General features: G+C 46.4%; 1 protein-coding gene across 3 annotated transcripts in view; it reads right to left on the reverse strand.

Moving 5' to 3' along the window:
- usp53b (ubiquitin specific peptidase 53b) overlaps nt 1-27,304 on the reverse strand; it is a 177,477-nt gene that overhangs the window by 56,295 nt on the left and 93,878 nt on the right. For all 3 annotated transcript variants that reach the window (XM_038791849.1, XM_038791848.1, XM_038791847.1), the window contains 3 exons: nt 23,728-23,898; nt 13,518-13,667; nt 9,898-10,570 (listed from right to left, as the gene is read on the reverse strand). In XM_038791849.1, the coding sequence (XP_038647777.1) occupies nt 9,898-10,570; nt 13,518-13,667; nt 23,728-23,898 (994 nt within the window). The remainder of the gene's footprint in view (nt 1-9,897; nt 10,571-13,517; nt 13,668-23,727; nt 23,899-27,304) is intronic.

Consider the following 27,304-nt stretch of genomic DNA (forward strand, 5'->3'; position numbering starts at 1 on the left):
GGCCTTGGTAAATGTTTATGCTCTGAATTGGGAAGATGTGGACTTCATAAGGCTGGTGGTAGGGAGAATCCTGACCTGGACACGCATAAACTGATCATGGGGGGGTGATTTCAATACATTCCTAAATCAGAGGTTGGATTGGTCAAGTCCTACGCCGGGTGTGTCGGCGGTGGCTAAATGGACCCGTGGAGATTTGGGAGGTGGAGGGTGAAGGAGTTTTCGTACTTTTCACACGTGCACCAGATGCACTCTTGGATTGATTTCTTTGTGATCGATAAGGCGCTGCTGGCAGGAGTGGTTGACCTGGAGTACTCAGTGATTGTGGTTTCCGACCACGCGCCACACGGGTGGATTTGCGGATGGTTTGGGGGAGGCCCAATGGCGGCTAGATGTGCGGCTAGATGTGGGGCTGTTGGTGGATGAGGTTGTGTGTGAGCGGATGAGGGCCAGCCGTTTGGGGATATGTGGAGTTGAATGCTGTTTGGGGGGGGGGGGGGGGGGTGACAGCTGCCATGCTGTGGGAGATACTTAAGGCAGTAAGTTAGGAGTGAATGTATTTAGATCAGTGGACATAGGGAGAAGGTGGAGCGAGAGGAGAGAGCAAGGCTGGTAGACGAGATTCTGAGGGTGGATCGGAGTTATGCGATGGCGCCAGAGTAGAGGTTATTAAAGGAGAGGCAGAGGCTCCAGATGGGTTAGTGCACACGGGGAAGGCAGTAGGGCAATTGCAGAGGGGCAGTGTATGAGTACCGGGAAGAGGCAAGTAATATGCTGGCCCACAAGGTGAAGAAACAGGCAGTGGTGGGGGAGATTGGTAGGGTGAGGGATGAGAATTGGAAAGTGGTGGCTGAGGGGGTGAATGGGGTATTTGAGACCTTCTACAGTAGGTTATACAAGTCGGAGTCCCTGCCTGGGGAAGAGGGGATAAGATGGTTCCTGGACGGGTTGGAGTTCCTCAGAGTGGAGGAGGAGGACAGGGTGCAAGGATTGGGTGCCCCGATTGGACTGAGGGAGGTGATGGACGAGATGCAGGCAGAAGGCCCCGAGGCCAGATGGGTTGACGAGGGTGTTGGCATCATGGAGATAGAGGACTGTGTGCCAGATGTGATAGGGGAGGACGAGTCGGGATTTGTGAAGGGGCGACAGTTATCGGCGAATGTGTGCAGGCTTCTTGTTATTATGATGCCCTTGGAGGGCAGGAGGTAGAGGTAGTAGTGATAATGGATCGGCATAAGTGGTCGGGTGGAGTGCATGCGTTTGTTGGAGGTGTTGGGTCGGTTTGGGTTTGGCCTGGAGTTCATGGACTGGGTTCAGCTACTGTACAGGGCGCCGATGAAGAATGTTTGGACGAGATCTCATGACTGCATGGGTCTCACCCCCCAAAACTCAGATGTGCAGGGAAGATGAATTGGCCATGCTAAATTGCCCCTAACCTTAAAAAAAATGTTTTCAAACAAGTGTGTTCGGATAAACAGGAAGAGCTCGGGACACTTGGGGGGGGGTTTGGGATGAGGCAGGGTTGCCCACTCTCCCCGTTGCCATTCGCCATGGGCAACAAGAGCATTGAGGGCTTGGAAAGGGATTGAGATCCTGCGCTGCGCTGAGATCCTGAGGGAATTTGGTCAGTTTGGTCAGTTTTCGGGATACAAATTGAACAAGGCGAAGAGAGAGGTGTTCCTGATTAATACAAGAACGCAGGAGAAGAGGTTAGGGGAATTGTTGTTCTGGATGGTGGGGGCAGTTTTTCGGCATTTAGGAATCCAGACAGTCAGAGCTTGGGCCCACTACACAAATTGAACTTGGCATGACTGATGTAGGGAATGATGGTGGATTTCAAGAGGTGGAATGTGTTGCCGCTGTCCCTGGCTGGGCAGGTGCAGATGGTTACAATTACTCAGGTTCTTGTTTGCATTCCAGAACCTCCCCATCTTTGTCCCCAAGTCCTTTTTCAGGAAAGCAAATGGGATAATTTGGGGGTTTGTTTGGGCGTGGAAATCCCCATGGGAGAGGAGAGTGTTTTTGGAGGGGGGGGGGGAGGGAGAAGCTAGTGTTACAAATTGTAATTAATTATTACTGGGCGGCGAACATCGCAATGGTGAGGAAATGGGTTGTGGAGGAGGGGTCAGTGTGGTGGTGGATGGAGGTGGGACCATGCAGGAGGACGAGTTTGAGTGCACTGCTGTTGGTGCTCTTTCCATTCTCACCAGTCCGGTACTCCGAGTCCAGTGGTGATGTCAGCATTAAAGGTAAAGTCAGTGTCGGCAGCATTTCGGGTTGGAGAGCATGAAGCTGTGGGCGCCGATATGTGACAATTATAGGTTTGTGTCGGCGGGGCTGAATGTGAGGTTCCAGGTGTGGCAGCAGGTGGGAATGGAGTACTTTAGGGACTTATTTATAGGGGGCAAGTTCGCAGGTTTGGAGGAATTGCAGGAAACGTATGAACTGCCCAAATTAAATGATTTTAGATGCCTTTAGGTGAGGGATTTTGTCAGGAGAGAGGTGCCACCCTCCTCCTGTGTTGCAGGACAAGTTGTTGTCAGGGGATGATATTGGGGAGGGAAGTGTGTTGAATATCTACAGTGAGTTCATGGAGAGGGAAGGCTCCGGTGGAGGAGACCAAGCGCAAATGGGAGGAGTTGGGCGGGGAGGTGAGGGCCGGGACTTGGAAGGAAGCCTTGCAGAGGGTGAACATGTCCTTGTTGTGCGCAAGGTAACTGCTGACCAAATTATTAACTTAATTAAGTCAAAAGTTTAAAATACATATATTTTAATCAAAATTTAAGTTTACATGATTATCCGAAGTTAAATACTTGACTGAAGTTTCACTTAAAAGCAAGACATTAAAGGTTTAAGGGAAAGCTTAAAAATGCCCCTCATGTCGAACAAATTGCAATCAACAAGAATTAACCAGAGAAAATCTTGTTGTAATTTCCTACATCTTTATATGAAAAACACTGACAATAAATGTGACAGAAAGGATGTCACATGGCAGACAAAGAAATACAATCAAATTTCAATGTATTACATCAGTTGTTCCCTCCTGACATTAAACTTGGAGATTGGAAATTAAAATTAGACCTCAGATAATGCAAGTTTAAGAGAACAACAGTTATCATTTTGTATTAGTTTATAGCCAGCATTTATTGCTCATTCCTAGCTGCCCTTCAGAAGGTGGTGGTGAGCTGCCTTTTTGAACCGCTGGAGTCCCAGAGGTGAAGGTACACCCACTGTGCTGTTAGCGAGCGAGTTCCAGAATTTTGCCCCAGCGACAGTGAAGGAACGGCGATACATTTCCAAGGCAGGGTGGTAAGTGACTTGGAGGGGAACCTCCAGGTGGTGGGGTTCCCAGGTATCTGCTGCTCTTCTAGATGGTAGTGATCGTGCGTTTGAAATGTGCTGCCAAAGGAACTTTGGTGAGTTCCCGCTGTGCAACTTAGCTGCCACTGTTAGTCGGTGGTGGAGGGTTTGAATGTTTGTGGAAGGTGTAGCAATCAAGTGGGCTGTTTTGTCATGGATGGTGTTGAGCTTATCGAGCGTTGTTGGAGCTGCACTCATCCAGGCAAGTTGGGAGTATTCCATTACACTCCTGACTTGTGCCTTGTAGATGGTGTGCTGGCTTTGAGGGATCAGGCGGTAAGTTACTCGCCGTAGGATTCCTCGCCTTTGACCTGCTCTGGTAGCCACAGTATTAATCTGGCAAGTCCAGTTTAGTTTCTGATCAGTGGTAACCCCCATGATGTTGATTGTGGGCGATTCAGTGATGGTAATGCCATAGAATGTCAAGGAGTAATGGTTAGATCCTCTCTTGTAGGCGATGGCCATTGCCTGGCACATGTGTGGCCTGAATGTAACTTGCCACTTGTCAGCCCAAACCTGGATATTGACTAAGTTTGCTGGATTTGGATGTGGACTTCTTCATTACCTGAGTCGCCGCAAATAGTGCTGTGCAGTCATCTGCGAGCATCCCAACTGCTGACCTTATGATGAAAGGGAGGTCATTGATGAAGCGGCTGACGATAATTGGGCCTCGGACACTACCTTGAGGAATTCTTGTAGTGATGCTCTGGAGCCGAGATGATTAACCTCCAACCACCACAACCATCTTCCTTTGTGGACCAGGCTTTCAGATGTAACTCAGTCGCCATTTTCAAAGCCTTATATTTCTTTTCATTTTCAGATTCTTACTTTAAATCTTTCATTCATATTTATAAAGGAACTGTTTATGTAAACTAGTTCTATTGCAGCTCCTCCATTGGCAGGAAAATATACTCACAACAAAAGTTTACATGGGCAGTTTTTGCTTCTTATATGTGGACATAACCAGTAACTGGAAAAGTTGACAAAAGGGCACAAACACTGTAAAAATATATATATTTCTTTGTGGTTCTGGAGTTAAATACAGAAAGTTAAGACCAAGTACAGCCTTCAGATCAAGCTGGGAGGGGTGATTGGGATAATCAGTCAAGGGCGAAGGAAGAACTGCAACAACGGAAATCAAATGAGCAAGGCAGAGTATGGAACCTCGATGTGGTGATAGGAGTGGTTGCCCCTCCCTCCTGTGAATCAACCGGTGGGCGGTGCCAATGCTGTGCTTCGGATAAAATGGTAGAAACATGGAAAATAGGAGTAGGCCATCCGGCCCTTCAAGCCTGCTCCACCATTCCTTTTTTAAATATAAATTTAGGGTGCCCGATTCATTTTTTCCAATTAAGGGGCAATTTAGCGTGTTCAATCCACCTACCTTGCACATCTTTGGGATGTGGGGGCGAAACCCACGCAAACACGGGGAGAATGTGCAAACTCCACATGGACAGTGAACCAGAGCCGGGTTTGAACCTGGGACCTCGACGCAGTGAGACTGCTGTGCTACCACTGCGCAACTGTCCTGCCCTCTGCTCCACCATTCCTGATGGATCATAGCTGACCATCCAACTCAAATCCTATTCCTGCCTTCCCCCTATATCCTTTGATTCATTAGCTCCAAGTGCTATATCTAATTCCTTCTTGAAAACATACAATATTTTGGCCTCAAGTGCTTTCTGTGGTAGCAAATTCCACAGGTTTGCTATTCTCTGGCTGAAGACATTTCTCCTAATCTCAGTCCTAAATGGTCTATTCTGTTACTGCAGGCTGTGACTCCTCGTTCTGGAGTCCTCCATCATCGGAAACATCGGGCGGGATTCTCCGACCCCCCAGTGGGTCAGAGAATCACCGGGGGTCGGCGTGAATCCCGCCTCCGCCGTCCTCCAAATACTCCGACGCCCAAAAATCGGCCCGCCGTGAATCGCGCCGCCTTCCTCGGAGAATGGCGGGGACCAGTGCAACTCAATGGGCCCCGGGGCTGCCCGAATTCACCAGCCCGCGATGGGCCAAAGTCCCACCTGTTTGTTTGCCATTCCCGCCGGCGTAAATTGGAGTAGGTCCCTTACCGGCGGGACCTGGCGGCACGGGTGGCCTCCGGGGTTCTTGGGGGGGGGATCTGGCCTCGGGAGGTGCCCCCCAAGTGGCCTGGCCCGCGACCGGGGCCCATCGATCCACCTGCGGGCCTGTTCCGTGGGGGCACTCTATTGTTCCGCATCGGCGGCTGTAGCAGTCCGCCATTGCCGGTGTGGAAACAAAGCCCTCTGCGCATGCGTGGGGATGATGCCAGCACATGCTGGCACTCCCGCGCATGCGCCAACTCACGCTGGCTGGCCGAGGCCCTTCGCCGCCGGTTGGCGTGGCGCCAAGCCCCTTTCCCGCGGGGCACAAACCACTCCTTGGCGGGCCTAGACCCTGAAGGTGCAGAGGATTCCGCACCTTTAGGGCGGCCCAATGCCGGAGTTGCCCGCCCCGCCGATTACGGCAGAATCCCGCCCATCCTTCCTGCATCTACCCTGTCTAAAAGCAAATTACTGCAGATGCTTGATTCTGAAACCAGAAAAAATGTTGAAAAATCTCAGCAGGTCTGGAATCATCTCTAAGAAGAGAAAAGAGCTAACATTGAGTCCAGGTGACCCTTTGTCAAAGCCAAAAGTGGGAAATATTTATAATGTGGGGCGAGGGAATGAAAGATGAGTCATAGCCACAGAAACCAAAGGAAAAGAGTGCTAATGGCTGTCTCCAGAGAGAAGAGGTGTGAAAGGTCAAACAGCAGAGAAACTAACATCAGAGGGTAAACTATGACAGATGTGGATGTGGGATTGGGATGGGTGAGGGGGGCAGAATAATTAAGACGGCCAATGTCCCGTCGACAGTTCTCAATGAAAAGATCGAGGTCAGGTAATTGTCCTGGCAGGGGCATCCAATTGGAGGCAGAACGTTGGCGGCATATGAAAGGATCTGTGGAACGGTGGGAGGACTCTTGTCCAAAGAAGTGGGTACGGAGACGAAGGTGCCGAAAGAAGAGTTCAACATTATGTCAAACCCGGAATTCATTGAGGTGTGGACACCAAGGTACAAAGCTGAGTCCTTTGCTGAGAACAGCATGCTCAGCCTCAGAGAGGGGAAGGTCAGTGGGTATGGTAAACACGTAGCAAGGGCTGGGGCTAGAAAAAAATAGTGTACGAGAGATTGGGACTGGTGGGGAGACTAGGATGGGCAGTGGTGTTGATAAGTTGTTGAAGTTTGCGTTTCTTAACATCTGCAAGAAACAGGAAAAGTTTCTTGTTAAGGAGTCAAATGATGCGAAGGATGAAATGAAACTGGGGACAGGTACAGCTTTGAGAAAAAGACGGTGCTGCTAGAGAGAGATGTCGAGTTTTTTCATGTGGCACCACATGGCACTGAGTTTGGCTTTCAGGATGCCCACCCTGATTAGTCATGTTAGACCATTCCATTTGCCTTCCTTACCGCCTGCTGCACCTGCAAGCTTACCTTCAGCAACTGGTGCATGAGGAGACCCAGGTCTCGTGTACATTCTCCTCTCTCAAATTATAGCCATTCAGATAATAGCCTGCGCCCTGCTTTTGCGACCAAAGTGGATAACATCACATCTACCCACAGGATACTGCATCTGCCCACTCACTCAGCTTGTCCAAATCACACTGAAGCATCTCCCCATCCTCCTCGCAGCTCACCCTCCCATCCAGCTTTGTGACATCTGCAAATTTGGTGATATTACATTTAGTCCCCTCATCTAAATCATTAATATGTATTGTGAATAGACGGGTTCCCAGCACTTACCCATGCGGTACCCCACTAGTCACTGCCTGCCATTTGGAAAAGGACCCATTTATTCCTACTCTTTCCTGTCTGCCAACCAGTTTTCTATCCACTCAATACACTAGTCCCAATCCCATACACTTCAATTTTACATACTAATCTCTTATGTGGCTCTTTGTTAAAAACCTTCTAAAAGTCCAAATAAACCACATCACTGGCTCCACCTCATCAACTCTACTAGTTATATCTTCAAAGAATTCCAACAGAAAATAGAACATACAGTGCGGAAGGAGGCCATTTGGCCCATCGAGTCTGCACGGAACCACTTAAGCACTCACCTCCACCCTATCCCCGTAGCCCAATAACCCTTCTCTTTTTTTGGACACCAAGGGGCTGTTTAGCACAGGGCTAAATCGCTGGCTTTGAAAGCAGAACAAGCAGGCCAGCAGCATGGTTCGATTCCCGTAACAGCCTCCCCAAACAGACGCCGGAATGTGGCGACTAGGGGCTTTTCACAGTAACTTCATTTGAAGCCTACTCGTGACAATAAGTGATTTTCATTTCATTTTTTTCATTTAGCATGGCCAATCCACCTAACCTGCACACCTTTGGACTGTGGGAGGAAAACGGAGCACCCAGAGGAAACCACGCAGACACGGGGAATGTGCAGACTCCGCACAGCGGGGAATCGAACCTGGGACCCTGGCGCTGTGAAGCCACAGTGCTATTCACTTGTGCTATTATGCTGCCCAATAGACAATAGATTTGTCACACATGATTTCGCTTTTGTAAATTCATGCTGACTCATTCCGATTTTGCCACTGTTTTCCAAGTGCTGGCTATTAAATGTTTTACAATGTACTCTAGAATTTTCCCCACTACCGACGTACGGCTGACTCGTCTATAATTCACTATTTTCTCTCTAACTCCCCTTTTAAATAGTGGGTTTCTATTAGCTACTCTCCTATCTGTAGGAACTGTTCCAGAGTCAATAGAATCCTGTAAGATGACCACCAAAGCCTCTATAATTTCTAGGGCCACTCCTTTAAATATTCTGGGATGTAGATTTATAGTGCCTCTTTCTCAAGTATTCTGGGTTGTCGGCAAGATGGCACCGAGCCTGTAAATATTTCAATGGCTGTGCCCAATTAAGTTTATGTTTGTTTGCAATAAACCAGCTCCTGCCTCAAGTTAGCACAGGGCTAAATCGCTGGCTTTGAAAGCAGACCAAGGCAAGCCAGCAGCACGGGTCAATTCCCGTACCAGACTCCCCGAACAGGCACCGGAATGTGGCGACTAGGGACTTTTCACAAGAACTTCATTTGAAGCCTACTTGTGACAATAAGCGATTTTCTTTTTCACAATGTAGCATAAGGGTCCGGCATAGAAAGGGTTAATGTGGGGCTGAGCACAGGATCGTTCACACTGACGTAAGGCAAGACATGACCCAAGTCTAGAAGGATGTCTTGCGCTGGACAGAGATGTGTACAGAGGCAAGCATAGAGACAGCTCCTCGTTTTGGTCATAAACTATACGTATGCATATAGAACATAGAACATAGAACAGTACAGCACAGAACAGGCCCTTCGGCCCTCGATGTTGTGCCGAGCAATGATCACCCTACTCAAACTCACGTATCCACCCTGTACCCGTAACCCAACAACTCCCCCTTAACCTTACTTTTTACGACACTACGGGCAACTTAGCATGGCCAATCCACCTAACCCGCACATCTTTGGACTGTGGGAGGAAACCGGAGCACCCGGAGGAAACCCACGCACACACGGGGAGGACGTGCAGACTCCGCACAGACAGTGACCCAGCTGGGAACCGAACCTGGGACCCTGGAGCTGTGAAGCATTTATGCTAACCACTATGCTACCGTGCTGCCCCATAGTTATTACTAGTTATTAATAAACACTTACTGTTAAACAATATAAAACTGAACAACACACAACATTGGATAACAGAAGCAAGAAGGGGAAAAGGCAGAGCAGTTTTGATAATGAAGCAGAGGATGCCACGATTAGAATTTGGGGATAGTACATAAAGGGAAAACTTGAGATACTTCGATGAGTATTTGTTTTGGGGCTGAGGTCAGAGGAGAAGTCCAGGTTGGAGACAAGTTAGTCAGACCTGAGCTGGATCCAAAACCCCAGTATTGCAATTCTGTAGGATGTGGTCGGCAAAGGACAGCAGAGAGCACAGAGTTGGGGACAACAGAAGAGGGAAAATGAAGGAGAAAGGAAGGATGGGCTAGACACGAACAAATTGGCAACAGGGAATACAGACCTTCCCATAGTGCTCAATCACTAGTGGTTTAAAGGAAATGAATAAGGAACATGGTATAATGGCAATGACAAACTTAAAATAATAAATTAAAAAGTAACTACGCAAGGAGCCAAACTGCTCCAGAGAAATACAACAACTGAACTAACAGAGGTGGCAATGAAACTTCCTCCTCTTGCACCAATAATGGCACAAACAGCATGATAGGCTTACACAGGAGAATTACATCGTCAATGTGGATATTTCAATTCATAAACTGTGGCAAGCAATAGCTGTGTGCAGATAGGAGTGTGCACAGTTGCATGTTTTCTGAATGCATTACAGATAGCTAGGGATCTTGAAATAATATGGAATATTAAAAAAATCTGAAAATACAAACCCAATTTTACTGCTCAAGTTATAGTACATTATAAAATTAGAACTGATAATAGCAGACCAGCCTGAAAATGAAAGCAAAAGAGTTACCTGCTGCAAAATGCATCTTGGGTATTCTTCATGTGCTTCCCATTTAAAGCATCCATACTCGGAGTGTCGAGCCTAGAGGAACCATTGCCGAGTTCATACCCAGGTTCAATTCTCTGCACTTGACGGCTAGAGCTATGAACTTTTAACTTTTCAGTGATATTATTTTTGTCTTTTTCCTGATTTGATTTTACATCAGCTTCCAAAGAACTTCCACTACCTTGTTTGAGTTCATCTTCATATATAGTCAATAATCCTTTGGGCTTTCGCTTATCATTAAAGTTCAGACCTCTGTTGTGTAGTGGTTGGTCAGTAGAGCTCGATTTGTGCTTTGGGCTCCCTTGCCTTTTGTTACCTTCCTCAAAAATACTGTCCACATTCAGTGTTTCCCGTGAGGGTTTCCAAACCTTACCCTTATTCCTATTCCTACTATTGCCTTTGTCCCTCGAATCTTGACTGCTATCAGTGTCATATCCAGTGAAGCTGCTGCTTTTGTTTTTATGGTGCATACCATCAGAAACATAAGATAATTTGCTTGATGTTGCCTTTGGTTGTGGAGTACTTCTACCTTCACTTGAAGGTCCTTTTCTGTGACCACTGTATATGTGCTGATCCCAAAAATGCTTCAGACCATTTCCATGAGGTGGTGTTCCAGATTTTGAAGGAGACCTGTCCTCTGAAGACATTAAATGAAATGGTCACATTGTGAGCAAAGAGCAGAATATTAATAATTAATAGCATGAGTGTAAGAGGTCAGCATTATAATTGTGCAATCTCAGTTACATGACAACTGATGTAAGGGGCGGGAGGCAGCACACCATTCACTGATGGCAGGATTCTCTGCTCCTGCTGCTATCAATGGGAATTCTCACTGAAGCCACCCCACACCGCCAGGAAACACGCGGGCAGGGGTGCCATGCCGGCGGGCCAAGAGAATCCTGCCACCAGTGAACAGACGGAGAACTCCGGCCAAGATATATTTAGGAATTAGAGATTACTTGAATGCCATTCGATCCTGCCCTTTTTGTCTAAAGTTCAATCCCCCATTAAAACCACTCTGCCACTGCTACATGTAGCAAATCCCTAATCTCTGCATTTATAAAATCTACCACTTTAAAACTGCCTACCAGGAAGCAACTCCCACTACAGCCCTAAATCCTTTTTTACTTCTTTATTCTACAAACATACACTTCCAGAAGGCATTTGATAATGTCTCTGAAGCACTTTAACAGTCAAGGTAGGTATTAGGCTGAGTGGCAGCAAACAGAGTAGGGATAGATATTTCAATTAGTCGGGTGCAATGAATGATGCTCTGTAAAGGACTGTGTTGTGGTCTCAACCACACACCATATTTATTAACTACTAGGGCAGCACGGTGGCACAGTGGTTAGCATTGCTGCCTACGGCGCTGAGGACCTGGGTTCGAATCCCGGCCCTGGGTCACTGTCTGTGTGGAGTTTGCACATTCTCCCCGTGTCTGCGTGGGTTTCACCCCCCACAACCCAAAGGTGTGCAGGATAGGTAGATTGGCCACTCTAAATTGCCCCTTAATTGGAAAAAATAATTGGGTACTCTAAATTAAAAAAAATATATATTTATTAACTACTGCGATAAAGAAATATAACATTTTTAAGATATTAAGTGGATCAGGCAACTTTGCTTATCTAGTCTATCTGCTGGTTGGCAAGTCTCAGACAAGCAGCCATGGTCTAATAATTGGAGCCAGACCTTTCAGGGGTGATATTAGGAAACACGGCTACAAAGGATGGCGGAAATTTGGAACTCTCTTTTGAAATGGTAACTGATGCTAGATAAAACAGTGGAAATGCTGCAGATTCAGAAGCAGCACAGTAGTTAGCACTGTGGATTCACAGCGCCAGGGTCCCAGGTTCGATTCCCGGCTGGGTCACTGTCTGAGCCAAGTCTGCATCTTCTCCCCGTGCCTGCGTGGATTTCCTCCAGGTGCTCCCTCTGTACCCGAACAGGTGCCGGAATGTGGCGACTAAGGGCTTTTCAGAGTAACTTCATTGCAGTGCAAGCCTGCTTGTGACAATAAAGAATATTCTTTTAAAAATTTCTAATTTTAAAACTGTGTTTGATAGATTTTTGCTAACCAGCTGTACCACAGGATATGGGGAAATGGTGGTTACGTGGAGTTCGGTCACAGATCAGCCATGATCTCACTGAATGGTGGGGAAGGATTATATGGTTAAATGTCTTACTCCTGTTCTTATGTTTAAATTACAAATAGTAATCATAAATATCTCAGAAGCAAAATCAGATGTTTCGTACAAATAACCTTCCTGAGCTCAGCAGGTTGCCTGCCTCACAAATCCAAACAAAGCAGCACTGCAGTGATGCTCTAACATGGGACGTGGCCAGACAGAGCTAACTATAATATCACAATATCAACTTTTCTTATTGTGTTATTACTCCAAATAGTAAATACGCTGCAATAGATCAATCACACTGGGGAGATGGGGAACAAGCAATGTATGTCAATCAGTCGCTATCAATAATTAATCAACCAGAAATGTTGCAGATTCAGAAGCAGCATTAATACCCCAAATGCAATCCCTAAATCGTGTGGGTCCTGATCTGGTGGCAATCCAACTCCCTGCCCGCCTGTCCCACCGATCATCCACAACTCCCATTGATCGCGGAGGCCTCTGGCCACGCAGCTGAACGCTATTGCATTTTTGGAATAACACATCCCAAATAGATCCCCATGGGTAGGCGTGCTATGTATCTTGTGAGGGATATTGTCTAGCAATCCCAATCAGACTGCGGTGCGTGGACATTGTGCCTGAACACTGCAGGAGGCAACACCACGGACACTGTGGCAAATGTCCGAACACCCAGGGGCTAGGCCCCAGCATGGAGACATTGCGGCCATCAGAGGGTGTGCGCCACGGGGAGGGACAAGTGCCCCGTCCAGGTAACATTATGTGTGAGCGTATGGTATACACAGTGTGGGGTCCGGTGAACAGGGCCTCCCGGTGCGTGGGACGGGTGTGTCAGGTGGGAGGTGGGGGGCGGGGGGAGCTGGGTAGCAATGGTGGGAGACTGGAGGGTCCCAGAATGGAAGACGCCACTGGTTGTCAGTCTCACACCCTCTCTCAATTCCTTACAGATGTTGGGGCGGCATGGTGGCACAGCGGTTAGCACTGCTGCCCCAAGGCGCTGAGGATCCATGTTCGAGCCCTGCCCTTGGTCACTATCCGTGTGCAGTTTTCACACTCTCCACATGTCTGTAGGTCTCACCCCACAACCCAAAAGGATGTGCTGGGTAGGTGGATTGACCATGCTAAATTGCCCCTTAATTGGAAAAAAATTATTGGGTACTCTAAATTTATTTTAAAAAAACAATTTGAAAACGCCACACAGTGAAACAAAGTTACTTCCACATTCAGTCCTTTGTTAAAGCAACTGCTTTACACAGGGGCAAACTCTTCATGCTTTAGCAGATCCAAATTATTAGTAACTCACAAACCACCCACCACCTTAAATATTATGTTTTCACAGCATGAGAATGTTCACCATATTTTATTGGAGCACATAACACAGTAGGTAAAAATAAACAGATCTATAAAATACAACAAAATGCATATGAAAATATTAACCTTTCTGTCTGCTGTAGTCAGCTCTTCTTGTTGGTTTATCATTTTCAATTTGCTGGGGATGTGAGGAGTTCCTCTCATTGTGTGGCTTTTGAGCACGCTCTTTTGAACGGTCTCGCAATCGAAAAGGATTTTCATCAGGAAAAACTTTAACTGTGAAAAACAAGAGTGTACTTTTTTGTTCAATAGCTTTTATGCAGCAAAAGTAAAACTGAAGAACTCTTCCCTGCATCCAAAAATATTGTCGTTGAATTTCCATTTGTTTCCATTGTCAGAAGTTAAAGGGTATAAAAACACAGGCATTTAAAACAAAGATTTTGTACATGAACTGTGATTAATTTAAGGTTCATAATATCCCAAATTTTTGACCAACAAATAACATAATTGGCAACTTTTTAAATCATTCGCTGCACATTTTCTATTTGGCACTTTATTTTCACTGAGAAGTTCGCAGTGAGTAGGAAGTAAAGAAGGCAGGGTTCATCATGTCCAAGAGTAATAGAATGTGCTATCATTAAATACAAGTCACACACCACAATTCATTTGCAATAACTTTGATTCTCTAATTGTTCTGTTATCACTCCATAGAAAGCTGTGCACATACCGAAAATGAATTACTAAAGATAACTTTTCCAGAGTCAGCTTAAAATAAAAATGTGAACTTCATGAGGAAATCAGACACAAAGCTGGGGTTAGTTGGGCTCTGCTTTTTATTCTACTCAATTGAATTCCTCTTCATTGTGTATAACAAAAAATTTAGACATGGGGCCTACAATACTTGTTTGATAGTATAGACCCTGAATATTGCGGAGAAGAGAGATATGTTGGATTGGATTGGATTGGATTTGTTTATTGTCACGTGTACCGAGGTACAGTGAAAAGTATTTTTCTGCAAGCAGCTCAACAGATCATTCAGTACATTGGAAGAAAGGGAATTGAACAGAATTCAAGAAAGTACATGAGAATACATAATAGGGCTACACAATATATACAATGTAACTACATAAGCATTGGCATCGGATGAAGCAGACAGGGTGTAGTATTAATGAGGACAGTCCATAAAAGGGTCGTTTAGGAGTCTGGTGACAGTGGGGAAGAAGCTGTTTTTGAGTCTGTTCGTCCGTGTTCTCAGACTTCTGAATCTCCTGCCCGATGGAAGAAGTTGGAAAAGTGAGTAAGCCGGGTGGGAGGGATCCTTGATTATGCTGCCTGCTTTCCCCCGGCAGCGGGAGGTGTAGATGGAATCGATGGATGGGAGGCAGGTTCGTGTGATGGACTGGGCGGTATTCACGACTCTCTGAAGTTCCTTGCGGTCCTGGGCCGAGCAGTTGCCATACCAGGCTGTGATGCAGCCCGAGAGGATGCTCTCTATAGTGCATCTGTAAAAGTTGGTAAGGGTTAATGTGGACATGCCAAATTTCCTTAGTTTCCTGAGGAAGTAAAGGCGCTGTTGTGCTTTCTTGGTGATAGCGTCGACATGAGTGGACCAGGATAGATTTTTGGTGATGTGCACCCCTAGGAATTTGAAGCTGCTCACCATCTCTACCTCAGCTCCGTTGATGCTGACAGGGGTGTGTACAGTACTATGCTTCCTGAAGTCGATGACCAGCTCTTTAGTTTTGCTGGCATTAAGGGAGAGATTGTTGTCATTGCACCACTCCACTAGGTTCTCTATCTCCCTCCTGTATTCAGACTCGTCGTTGTTCGAGATCCGGCCCACTATGGTCGTATCGTCAGCAAACTTGTAGATGGAGTTTTGCCATGCAGTCGTGTGTGTACAGGGAGTAGAGTAGGGGGCTAAGTACGCAGCCTTGCGGGGCACCGGTGTTGAGGACTATTGTGGAGGAGGTGTTGGTGTTCATTCTTACTGACTGTGGTCTGTTGGTCAGAAAGTCAAGGATCCAGTTGCAGAGTGGAGAGCTAAGTCCTAAGTTTTGGAGCTTTGATATGAGCTTGGCTGGGATTATGGTGTTGAAGGCGGAGCTGTAGTCAATAAATAGCAGTCTGATGTAGGAGTCCTTGTTTTCGAGATGCTCTAGGGATGAGTGTAAGGCCAGGGAAATGGCATCTGATGTGGACCGGTTGCGACGGTATGCGAATTGAAGTGGGTCAAGGCATTCCGGGAGTATGGAGGTGATGCGCTTCATGATCAGCCTCTCAAAGCACTTCATTACAACTGACGTCAGGGCCACCGGGCGGTAGTCATTGAGGCACGTTGCCTGGTTCTTCTTTGGTACCGGTATGATGGTGGTCTTCTTGAAGCAGGTGGGGACCTCGGAGTGGAGTAGGGATAGGTTAAAGATGTCTGTGAAAACCTCTGCCAGCTGGTCCGCGCAGGTTCCGAGTGCACGACCAGGGATCCCGTCCGGGCCCATCGCCTTCCGTGGGTTCACTTTCAGGAAGGCCGATCTGACTTCGGAAACTGTGATGGTGGGTATGGGTGAATTATGGGTTGCTGGGGCACTCGATAGCGGGTTGTTGGTTACCTGCTCAAACCGAGCATAGAATGCGTTAAGTCTAACCGAGCATAGAATGTTGCTGAAGCTTTTCACCTTGCACTCATTAAGACAAATGTAAAAATGAAAAATTTCAAACAATCACAACAACGGGCAGCTTGGAGGTTAGCACTGCTGTCTCACAGCGCCAGAGATCCGGGCTCGATTCCGATCTTGGGTGACTGTGTGGCGCTTGCACAATCTTCCTGTTTGTACGTTCTGCCCGTGTGTGTGTGGGTTTCCTCCGGGTGCTCCAGTTTCCTCCCACAGTCCAAAAATGTGCAGGTTGAATGGATTGGCCATGCTAAATTGCCCATGTGTGGGGTTACTGAGAGAGGGCGACGGATTGGGTGTAGGTGGGTGCTCTTTCAGAGGGTCAGTGCAGACGTGATGGGCCGAATGGCCTTCTTCTGCACAGTAGGAATCTATGAATTTATACTACAAAAGAAGGGTGCTGATTGGTTGACGGGTCGACCCTCATTAAAGAATATGTTCAAGTCTTGCACCATTTTTTAATTACCTGGAAGCATACTGGAAGCCTATTGTTCCTGATTGCTTTCTTCACGGAAATACCTCAGCAAATCAGAATTCACCTGCCAATCACCCAGCACCCTTTTCTCCTGTAATGTAAGTGGTTGTGATCATTTGAAATTCGGCATGTGTGTTTGTCCTGCTGAGTGCAAGAAAACAATCTTTAGCAACATATCTCTCTTCAGCAATATACCCAGAATACTAAAATATTAAGTGTTGGGATACCGGACCAGATGGGCAGCACGGTGGTGCAGTGGCTAGCACTGCTGCCTCACGACTCCGAGGTCCCAGGTTCGCAGTTCGATCCCAGCTCTGGGTCACTGGCCGTGTGCAGTTTGCACATTCTCCCAGTGTTTGCGTGGGTTTTGCCCCCACAACCCAAATATGTGCAGGGCAGGTGAATTGGAAAAAATGAACTGGGCACTCTAAATTTTAAAGAAAGGATACTGGACCAGACTCCAATATTTGTTAGGATTACGGAAGGGAACTCCAAACAATTTAAAAAAAAATTTCAAACTGAAAGGAAAAGATACTTCACCCCAAGAGTGATGACTCTGATCAATAGGTGTCTTTTATGTTAAACAAACTTGAATTTGAGCACAGAATTAACCATATTATCAAAGAAATAGCATGACAATCAGTTAACAGTTATTAAACACAAAAGACTAAAACAGTCCGTTGCCAAGACTTCAGGGTCCAGTATGAGTGAACAAGGATCCGAGATTAAATGCAAGAGTTAGGACAAAGTGAAGGAAAAGTGCCTACATACCAGCCCTGGAACCCAATGATGAGAGTCTAAGAAGGCTTCTAACTCCACTGTGGATACCATACCCTCCAACATTCCTAAGGAAATAAGATCATCCTCCATGGGGACTTCAAGCCAGGGTTAGAAAAGACTGTCAAATCTGGAAAGCCATGATGTGGAGATGCCGGCGTTGGACTGGGGTGAGCACAGTAAGAAGTCTTACAACACCAGGTTAAAGTCCAACAGGTTTGTTTCAAACACGAGCTTTCGGAGCACGGCTCCTTCTTCAGGTGAATGGAAAGGCTTGTTTCCGGGATCTGGGATTCATGTCGCATTACATTCGGCCCCCACCAACAAGCCTGGACTTGCAGAGGCCTACCGACTGAACTGGCTTGGGACAATTCACACCTCTTTAACCTGGAGTTACCTCTCTCTCTGCATCTTTGATGATTTGATTGCCTGCAGGTGCTCGCATTCCGGGGCATCTCTGACTGTGTCTATATAAACATTTCTGGAACAAGCCTTTCCATTCACCTGAAGAAGGAGCCGTGCTCCGAAAGCTCGTGTTTGAAACAAACCTGTTGGACTTTAACCTGGTGTTGTAAGACTTCTTACTGAAATCTGGAAAGGATACTGGAAAAGGAAGGGGTTGGGAAATACAACTCCAATGGGGTTCTCCTGCTCGCCAAATGCACGGAACACCAGCTGGTCATCATTAACACATTGTTCCACCAAAAAGAAAAGTTCAAGACTTCCTGGAGACATTAAACTTATTGATCGTCCAATCCAGAGACCAAAAGGATACCCTCATCACTAATGTGGTGACCACAGCAGAAGACTGCTGGCCAGACCATTGGCTCATCCGGTCCTCTATCTCCATTAAACTCCACCAGAAGCAGTGGAAGGTGAAGAAACAGTTTTGAAGAAAGATCAACATTGAGCAGCTTCAGGAGTCAAGCATGCCTAAACTTCCAACAATAACTTCCCCAAAGCTCCAGTCTCCATTCGACTTGAGTGGAGGAAAGCTGGAAAGAGCTACTGACAGCCATTATATCAAGCTGTGAAGAAATCATCGGCCACAAGACCAGGAAACACCAAGACTAGTTCGATGAGAATGACCACACCATCCGAGACTTCATGAACAAGAGGAGGGAAGTTCTCCATGCCTGGCAAAACAACATAACCAGTATCTCCCATAAAGAGGAGAGCACGTCAATTAGCCAAGGCTGAGAAGGATGTGTTTTGAGGAAATCTCCCGAAGATGATCTTGCGCTCCCACCAAACATTGACTAAGTCGAGGCCACCATTAAACACATGAAAAATGGAAAAGCTGCACGAGTGGATGGGATCCCAGCAGAAATTTTAAAGTTGAAGAGATCACACGTCATCTCCATCGGCTGTTGCTGAAAACCTGGGATAGAGAAGAAATTCCTGCCGATCTCAGGGATGCCTTCATCGCCACAAGATTCGGTGGCGATGACGGCAAGTATTTGGTGATTGTGGATTCTGACCATGCGCCGCACTGAGTGGATTTGCATGTGGCCCAGCCATGTGCTGGGGGTGGGGGGGGAGGAAAGAGTGTCTATAATGGAGGCTGGGTGCAGGATTGTTGGCTGATGAGGTGGCGTGCGTGCGGGTTCGGGCTGTCAAGCGGTAGTCGGGAGGGGTTTAGATCAATCCTGGCGCATAGGGAGTAAACAGAGCTGGAGGAGAGGGCTAGACTGGTTGGCTAGATTTTGAGGGTGGACAGGAGATATTCAGAGGTGCCGGAGGCAGGACTGGTGAAGGAGAGGCAGAGGCTCCAGATGGAGTTTGGGCTAGTTTCTACAGGGAAGGCGGTGGGACAGCTAAGACTGGCCAGAGGGACAGTGCATGAGTACGGGGAGAAGGTGAGCAGGATTTTGGCCCATCAATTGAGAAACCAACAGTGAGATTGGTAGAATTAGTGATGATAAGGGCAAGGTGGTGATGGACCCGAGGAGGTGAAGGGGTGCTCGAGGTGTTTTATAGAAGGTTATACGAGGCAGAGCCCCCAGCCGGGGTGGAGGGTATGCAACGGTTCCTGGATGGGTTAGAGTTTGTCACGGTAGAGGAGGGGTTGGTTCAGGGATCAGGGGCCCCAATTGAGCTGAGGGAGGTGATGGAGAGTTTAGGGATGATGCAAGCAAGGAAGGCCCCGGAACCGGACGGATTCCCAGTAGAGTTCTATAAAAGGTTTGGGGCGCATCTGGGGCCACTGTTGGTGAGGGCATATAATGAAGCAAAGGAAGGAGGTGGGGGGAGGGGGGGGGGGACGAGGGACGAGACTCCATGTACATGGAGTTTGGGCTAGTTTCTACGGGGAAGGCGGTGGGACAGCTAAGACTGGCCAGAGGGACAGTGTACGAGTACAGGGAGAAGGTGAGCAGGATTTTGGCCCATTAATTGAGAAAGCATCCATCTCTTCCATCTCCCCGATTTTAAAGACGGATGAAGATCCAGTTAGCAATGCTGCCTCAGAACTCCAGGGATCTGGGTTAAATTCCGGCCACGGGTGACAGTCTGTGTGGAGTTTGCACTTTCTCCTCATGTCTGCGTGGGTGCTCCCATTTCCTCCCACAGTCCAACGATGGGCAGGTTAGGTGAACTGACCATGGTAAATTGCCCCTTAGTGTCTGAAAGGTTTAGCGTGGTTACTAGGTTACGGGGATAGGGTGGAGGCATAGGCTAAGTAGGGTGCTCTTTCCAAGGGCCGGTGCAGACCTGATAGGCCGAATGGCCTCCTTCTGCACTGTAAATTCTATGAGTGCAGCCCAATATCATTATTGAACGTGGACGGCAAGTTATTGGCAAAGGTGTTGGCATCACGAATTGAGAAATGTGTCCCAGGGGTGATAGGCGAAAATCAAAAGGGTTACGTGAGGGGGAGACAGTTGTCTGCGAACGTGAGGAGGCTACTCAATGTAATCATGATGCATTTGAAGGGGCAGGAGTTGTAGGTAGTAGCGGCGATGGACGCGAAGTTGATGTCTGATCGGGTGGAGTGGGCATATTTCTTGGGAGACGATGGGGCAGGGATTTGTAGATTGGGTCCGGCTGTTGTAAAAGGTGCCAGTTGAGAGTATGTGGACGAAGAAGTGAGTTTGGAGTGCTTTGGGCTGCAGTGTGGGACAATGCAGCGGTGCCTGCTCTCCCCATTGGAAACCACTTGCAATGGCGCTTCGGGCATAGAGCACAGGGTCTCATTGTATGCAGACGACCTGCTGCGGTATATTTCAGACCCGGTGGGCATAATCGGAGGCAGCATGGGGATCCTGGGGGAGTTTGGCCAGTTCTTGGGATACAAATTGAATATGGGAAAAAGCAAGGTGTTACCGATTGATTTGATTTGACTTATCGTCACATGTACCGAAGTACAGTGGAAACTATTTTTATGCAGCTGAGGGAACGTACACAGTACGTACATAGTACACAAAAAAAAAGAATCAACAGAGTACATTGAAAAATAGTACATCGACAAACAGTGATTGGTTACAGTGCAGAACAAGGGGCCAAACAAAGCAAATATGTGAGCAGGAGAGGTCAGAACTGTGAAAGGAAATAAAAGAAAAGGGACTGGGGGAGAAAACTCCAGAGAGTCGCCAGGCTCCGGCGCCATCTGAGACCAGAGGGCAGGAAAGTAGGCAAGGCGAATTGCCGTTTAGGGTGGTGTGGACAAACTTGAGATATTTGGGTATCCAGGAGTTGTGGAGGTGGGCATATTTGCACAAGCTGAGCCTAGCTTGTTTGGTGTAACAGATGAGGGTGGACTTTAAGAGGTGGGATTTGCTGCCATTGGCAGGGTGGGTGCGGACAGTAAAAACGACGGTGCTTCCAAGGTTTTTATTGTGTTTCAGAACCTCCCAATCCTCGTCCCCAAGTCGTGTGGGTGAGGAAGGTCTGCGATTTAGGAGGGCTTTCTTGGAAAGGGGGCGGAGAGGGGCTGGTGCTGCCGAAAACGATGAATTACTGCTGGGCTGCGAATATCGCCATGGTTAGGAAATGAGCTGTGGGAGAGGAGTCGGTGTGGGGACAGATGGAGACAGCATCGTGCAGGAGTACATGTTTAAGGGCTTTGTTGTTGGTGCCTCTACCATTCTCACCTGCCAGGTACTCCGTGAGCCCAGTGGTGGTGCCGTCCATAAGGGCGTGGGGGCAGTGATGGCAGAATCTTGAGCTTGAGGGTGCCTCGGCGTGGGCACCGATCTGCGATAACCTTAGGTTTGCACCGGCAGTGCTCAAAGCGAGGTTTCGGGGGTGCCGGCAGGCAGGGATTGAGCACTTCGGCGATCTGTTTAAAGAGGGGAAATTTGCGAAGTTGGAGGATCTGGAAGAAGCTTACGAGTTGACCAGGGGGAATGTTTTTAGGTACCTGCAGGTTTGGGACTTTGTAAGGAGAGAGATGCCATCCTTTCCTGGGCTGCCACCACTGGTGTTGCAGGACAAGGTGCTGTTGAAAGACAAAATAGGGGAAGGGAAGGTGTCAGATGTCTAACTAATGGAGTGGGAGGGAGCCTTGATGGGGGATATTGAGCGCAAGTAGGAAGAAGAGCTGGGAGAGGAGGTGGGGGCCGAGACGTGGGCAGAGGCCTTGCGGAGGGTGACGCGTCCTCATCATATGCGAGGCTAGGCCTCATCCAGTTCAAAGTGGTACATAGGGCTCATGTGGCAGTGGTGAGGATGAGTAGGTTCTTTGAAGGGGTCGAGGTTAGGTGTGGGCGGTCCACATGTTTTGGGCGAGTCCATATTTGAGGGGTTCCGACAGGTGTTCTCGGTCTTGACAGCCGAGATTACGCGTGTGGAGGTGGTGGTCCCAAGTCCAGTGGTGGAGATATTTGGGATGTCGGCAGGCCCGCGAGTCCAGGGGGTGAGAGAGGCCAATGTTTTGGCCTTTGCCTCCCTGAGAGCCCAGAGACGGCTTCTGCTCGGGGGGGGGAGGGGATTCATAGCCACCGAAAGCAGGGGTGTGAGCGAGTGACCTGGTGGAATTCCTGATGCTGGAGGAGGTTAAGCCCGCCTTTAGGGGGTCAGCAGATGGGATCACCTGGAGGTGGAAGCCGTTATTGATGTCTTTAAGGAGGTCTGAGAGGTCATCAAGGGAGGGGAATAAGGGGGTTACAATATTGAAGGCAGGATGTGAGGAGAGGTTGGCGTCAGGGAACCGGTGAGGGGGGGGGGGGGGGGGGGGGGAGGAGAGAGTGGATGTTGTTTGTTTATTGAGTTCTTTGGTTGTTCTTCTGATTCTATATGAAAATGCCTTGAATTAAATTATGTTTTGAAAAAATTACTGAAAATTTATGTAAACTTACACGGTTTCTGGTTTAGAAATAAATCAAACTTGTGGTATCTGACAGGAGTGCAATAAACTATTTTCATGTTAATAGGATGTGACACTGCAAAAGCCAACAAACTGGCAAAGCATCTATTGCTAAACATACAAATACAGATGCTGTGTTTTAATAATCCCTTTTGACATCTGGCTAACTGTAAATAAGGGCACAAAGTAATATCTACAGGCAGTAAATCAAAACATCAGGAGTTTGGGTCCGGTATAGCAGGCAACCCGGAATGTAAAATGTTTGGAAATCTAAGTATACTAGATAGTCAGTGGCCACTGATCAAATCTCAGTTTTGTAAAATTTGTTTTCCCACAACTTAGAAGTGTTACTCCTGTTTTGTCTTTGTCCTTTTCCATAAAGATGCTAAATCTAACTATATTATGGTCACCACCGCCCCACTACTTCTTCATCCACATGCCTGGCTTCATTTCTGAAGACTACATCTAGAATTGTGCCCCCTCTCGTTAGTCATGTAACATGCTGGCTAAAAAAAACAATGTTGAATGCAGTTCAAGAATTTTGTGTTCTCTGTGCCCTTCACACTGTTCGTATCCCAAGAGATATTAGGGTAGGTGAAGTTCCCGGCAATTACTGCCCTACTGTTTCTGCACACAGAAATATCTCTACATATTTGATCTTCTAACTCCCTTTCATTATTTGGGGGTAGTTAGTACAGTCCTAGCAGTGTGGCTGCCCTTTTTCTATTTCTGAGATCAATTCAGATCACCTAATTTATGCTTAATTTAGTACATCATTCCTCACCAGTTGATTCTTTAACTAATAATGATACACCCCCACCTTTTTTTACCCCCTCCCTATCCTGCCTGAAAGTTCCATACCCATGGATGTTCAGCTGCCTATTTTGCCCTTCTTAAGACAAATTTCAGTTACAGCAAAGATTGCCATGTATCTATTCAGTGCCCTAATTTATTTATTATGCTCCTTGCATTTACTCATGAACCTTTTAACACTGCTTTAACACTCAATTTTGGAAGTGATGCAGAACTCTAGCAGCCCTGCCTATTACCATTAATAGAGCATCCAAGTATTCAATGAAGAGTGAGACAAGATAATTAATTACTTACTGAGCCCTCGACCGCGACTATCTTGAATATATCCTCTCTGGAAACCTCCTTTAGTATTAGTCGGTTGTTTTGGAGGCACTTTTGGACCACTGGTTTTCGATGAATATCCTTCAGTCTGATTTTCCCTCATGTAATCACCCATTCTGGCAGCAGAAATTTGTATGTCTTTTTCTGTTATATAAAATATGTAGGAATTATTTAGATGTAGATGCAGGAATCAAGCCACCTTTCGCACAAGACATAAATAGTTCACAGAAAATATAGTACTGCTGATGGTGCATGGTAACATTTCTAAGTTAACTTCCATTATATAAATTAAGATCTAATTCGACTTGGATAAGCAACTGGCAAATTGTGAAGGCTCAGACCAAAAATGATATTTGGGGCTTTATTTTTTAGAATTTAGAAATTAGAACATTACAGCGCAGTACGGGCCCTTCGGCCCTCGATGTTGCGCCGACACGTGAAACCATCTGAAGCCTATCTGACCTACACTATTCCATTTTCATCCTATGTTGAACATCTGAAACAAGCAAGCACTTAGCACTCTTGGCAGAAGACATTTTTCAAAAGGGGCCCACCTACATTGCCTGCTTTAATGAATAAAGCGTGAGGCTTCTGCCCTCATTTTAAGGAAGTTATGGCTGTTAGCACCAGGCAAAGACAGTGAAAATTGAACTCAGTAAATCCTCTGCAAAAATTTCTTCTCTAGTGTATACAAGGTCCAGTTCTCAGCTCTGGTCTTTGTTCTTTAAATGAGATAGCGATGCTTTCACACGGTTACCACATTCTGGGCTAGTGCACGGTCAATTCCAGGCCCATGTTCCATTGAGACACAACACAAGTGAATTAACCAATACTTCTTATAAAAATACCCAAAGCCTTTGGCCCTTGGCTGTCCAATAATCACAGTCACCAGGTTACCAGTTACAGGTTTGTAAGTTTAAACGCATGTAGTGTTTATTTATACCAAGATCTATCAAGAGATAGGCAGCACATAAACCTGGTTAACAACAAGCTGATACTCAATACCTACTTTAACTTGCCTCCCTCTGTTTACACACACATATTCAAAACAGACAAACATAGAGGGGTGGAAAGGGGTAAAATCACATGTGGAGGGAAGAAAGAGTCTTTGTTTCAAATGATGATCTTAGCACCCTTTCTTCACAGTAATCTTTCAGATTGGTTTGCAGCCTGTAATGATCTTCATTATAGCTTTATTCTTTCAGGTAGTCTGTAGTTTAAAAATGCATTGCTCGCAGCTTTTCCTGCAGAGACCCCTTGCTTCACATCAAACTTTGCTTTCAGTTTGTGATTTGTCTTCAGACCTCTGTAGTTTCAGGAACACGTGCCCTACCGACTTTCTGAAAAGACAGTCAGCCCTCAAAGTAGCCTTCTAGCGAGAGGTAGCTGGAACTTTCTGGAAACAGTTAGCTGGATCTTTTCACTGAAACCAAACTCAAACCTTAGTACTCTGAAAAACATCACAGTGGAATAGGATCCAATCACCACCTGTTATCAAGCAGAGCACAGTGTTTTGGGTCAATTTTTCAGCCACCAGCAAATCAATCAAATCAAACCCCAACCCAGTCTGCAGCTTCTGTTTAACGCAGCACAGTCTTCCAGATTCTTCCTGCTTGAATTAAAGATACAGGCTTCTTGCCTTAAAAGTGGCATCTCTATTAAACATCCATGGACCAAAAATAACACCAAATGAAAGAACATGGAAATACAGGAATAAACGGGAAGCACCCTTACAACATGGCAATGCAAGTACTCAGACAAATAAATATATTAAACTAGGTAATACTTCTAAGCAATACCAAATCAGAAACAAAGGTAGGATATACTTTTTTATTTGAATGTTAAGCCCCTTTCAAAGAATGAGGAAGAAAATTTGAAGTGACTCAACATTCTCTCTTTCACATGTAGTCAGAACTGCACTTAACCACTACAAAAATCAGTGATGAGACTCTGAATACTAAACATTCAAGAATGCAGTCAGCTTGGATTGAATAGTGGTTAAATATTTGGCTGTTTTGCTGGATCACCTTTGGGAAGTTGGTGGAATAATGTAGCAGCAAAGCACTGGTCATTGATCATCAAATCACATTATTGTCTACTAAAATCTGCATGTTTATCTAACTGGAAGCCTGAAGATACAATTTTCTGTATTTAGTCCAAGATGTGACTATGCCGCAAATAGAATGTCCTTATCTTTCCATACAACAGGCCCAAGATGGTCTCGACACATCTTCCACCGTGAGCAAAATGGCCATGGAGGCAGGAAGGTTCCCTTATTTGGCAAAAAGTTTTGCCTGGATTAATCACCAGGCCTAGAAATAGCTTTTGCAGTGGCTAAATTGAACTCTCTGAGCCCTCCACTCAATTTTGTCAGGGGGAACCTTCAATTATTCATCTTCAGTTTTTGATTGCGGTGCACCATAGCATCAATCCAGCTTCCTGCAAGGGCCCGCTTGTTACACAAAGGCCTTGGCCAGGGCGGAAATAATTGAGGAGTGCCCCATGTTGGTATGGCAGGTTGAAGCCGGGTGGAAAGGCTGTGAGATCTGTGACGAGGAAGTGGTTTTTAATGGTGGCATGCTGGCTCCATTTTTGCTACCACAGGGCCTCCACTGTTATTCCTTGGCACGCTGGTCCTAGCCATAGTGGCCAGCATGATGGGAGGCCAGCAGTCGTTGGATTAATAAGGTGTTTGTGTAGCGGAAGGTTTGGGTTGATGTAGATATTCTCCATGAGCTTTCTTATTGCAATGTCACTCCTTATGTAAAGGGGTGAGATGTTGTTCAGGATTGGAAGCAATGGGAGTTGAGTTGATTGGAGGGCACCCAAGATGATATCCATTGTCCTGCTGAGTTGAGTATCGACAAGGCCATTTAAGTGGCTCAATTGTGCTTCCAGCAAGCACCCAATTTGCCAACTCTCCCACTGCTGGAAAACTGACATGGTGATGGGACGGCATCAGATATCCCAACACCTTCCCAAGCTGATTTGCCAGCCTTTTCACCTCCCAAACCGTCATCAAGGGCTTGTAAAATTTCAGCCACAGAATTAGTTCAGTAGAAGAAGAAACAAGGGCAGAAAACAATGGTAGATTGTATTCCCCCCTAAAAGTAGTTATACTGTCAGACAGTGTATAACTCAGAAAACTAGGAGGTGCATGAAACAAAAGTAATACAGTAATTATGGTGGACTTTAATCTTCATATAGGCTGGACAAAGCAAATTTTCAGCAAATCTGTGGAAGGTGAGCTCATGGAATACATTGAAGATATTTCTTTAGATTTATAGGTCAAAAGTTGAGTAAGGCAACAGGCTATAATGGATGTAACTGTGCAATGAGACAAGATTGTACCTTGTCACAAAAAATCATTGGGGAAGGATGATTATATAAAAGGTAAATGTTTGGGGAAACGTGATTATATGAAGTTTGTTTTTTACACTTCCGAGGCTAATCCTCAAACTAAGGGATTAAATCTGAACAAAGTGAACTCCAAAGGTTAGAGGCGCTAACTGGCTACCCTGGATTGGAAAGTTAGGTTAAAAGATATGAC

This window comes from Scyliorhinus canicula, chromosome 3 (genome assembly GCF_902713615.1).
Source record: "Scyliorhinus canicula chromosome 3, sScyCan1.1, whole genome shotgun sequence".
NCBI lineage: Eukaryota > Metazoa > Chordata > Chondrichthyes > Carcharhiniformes > Scyliorhinidae > Scyliorhinus > Scyliorhinus canicula.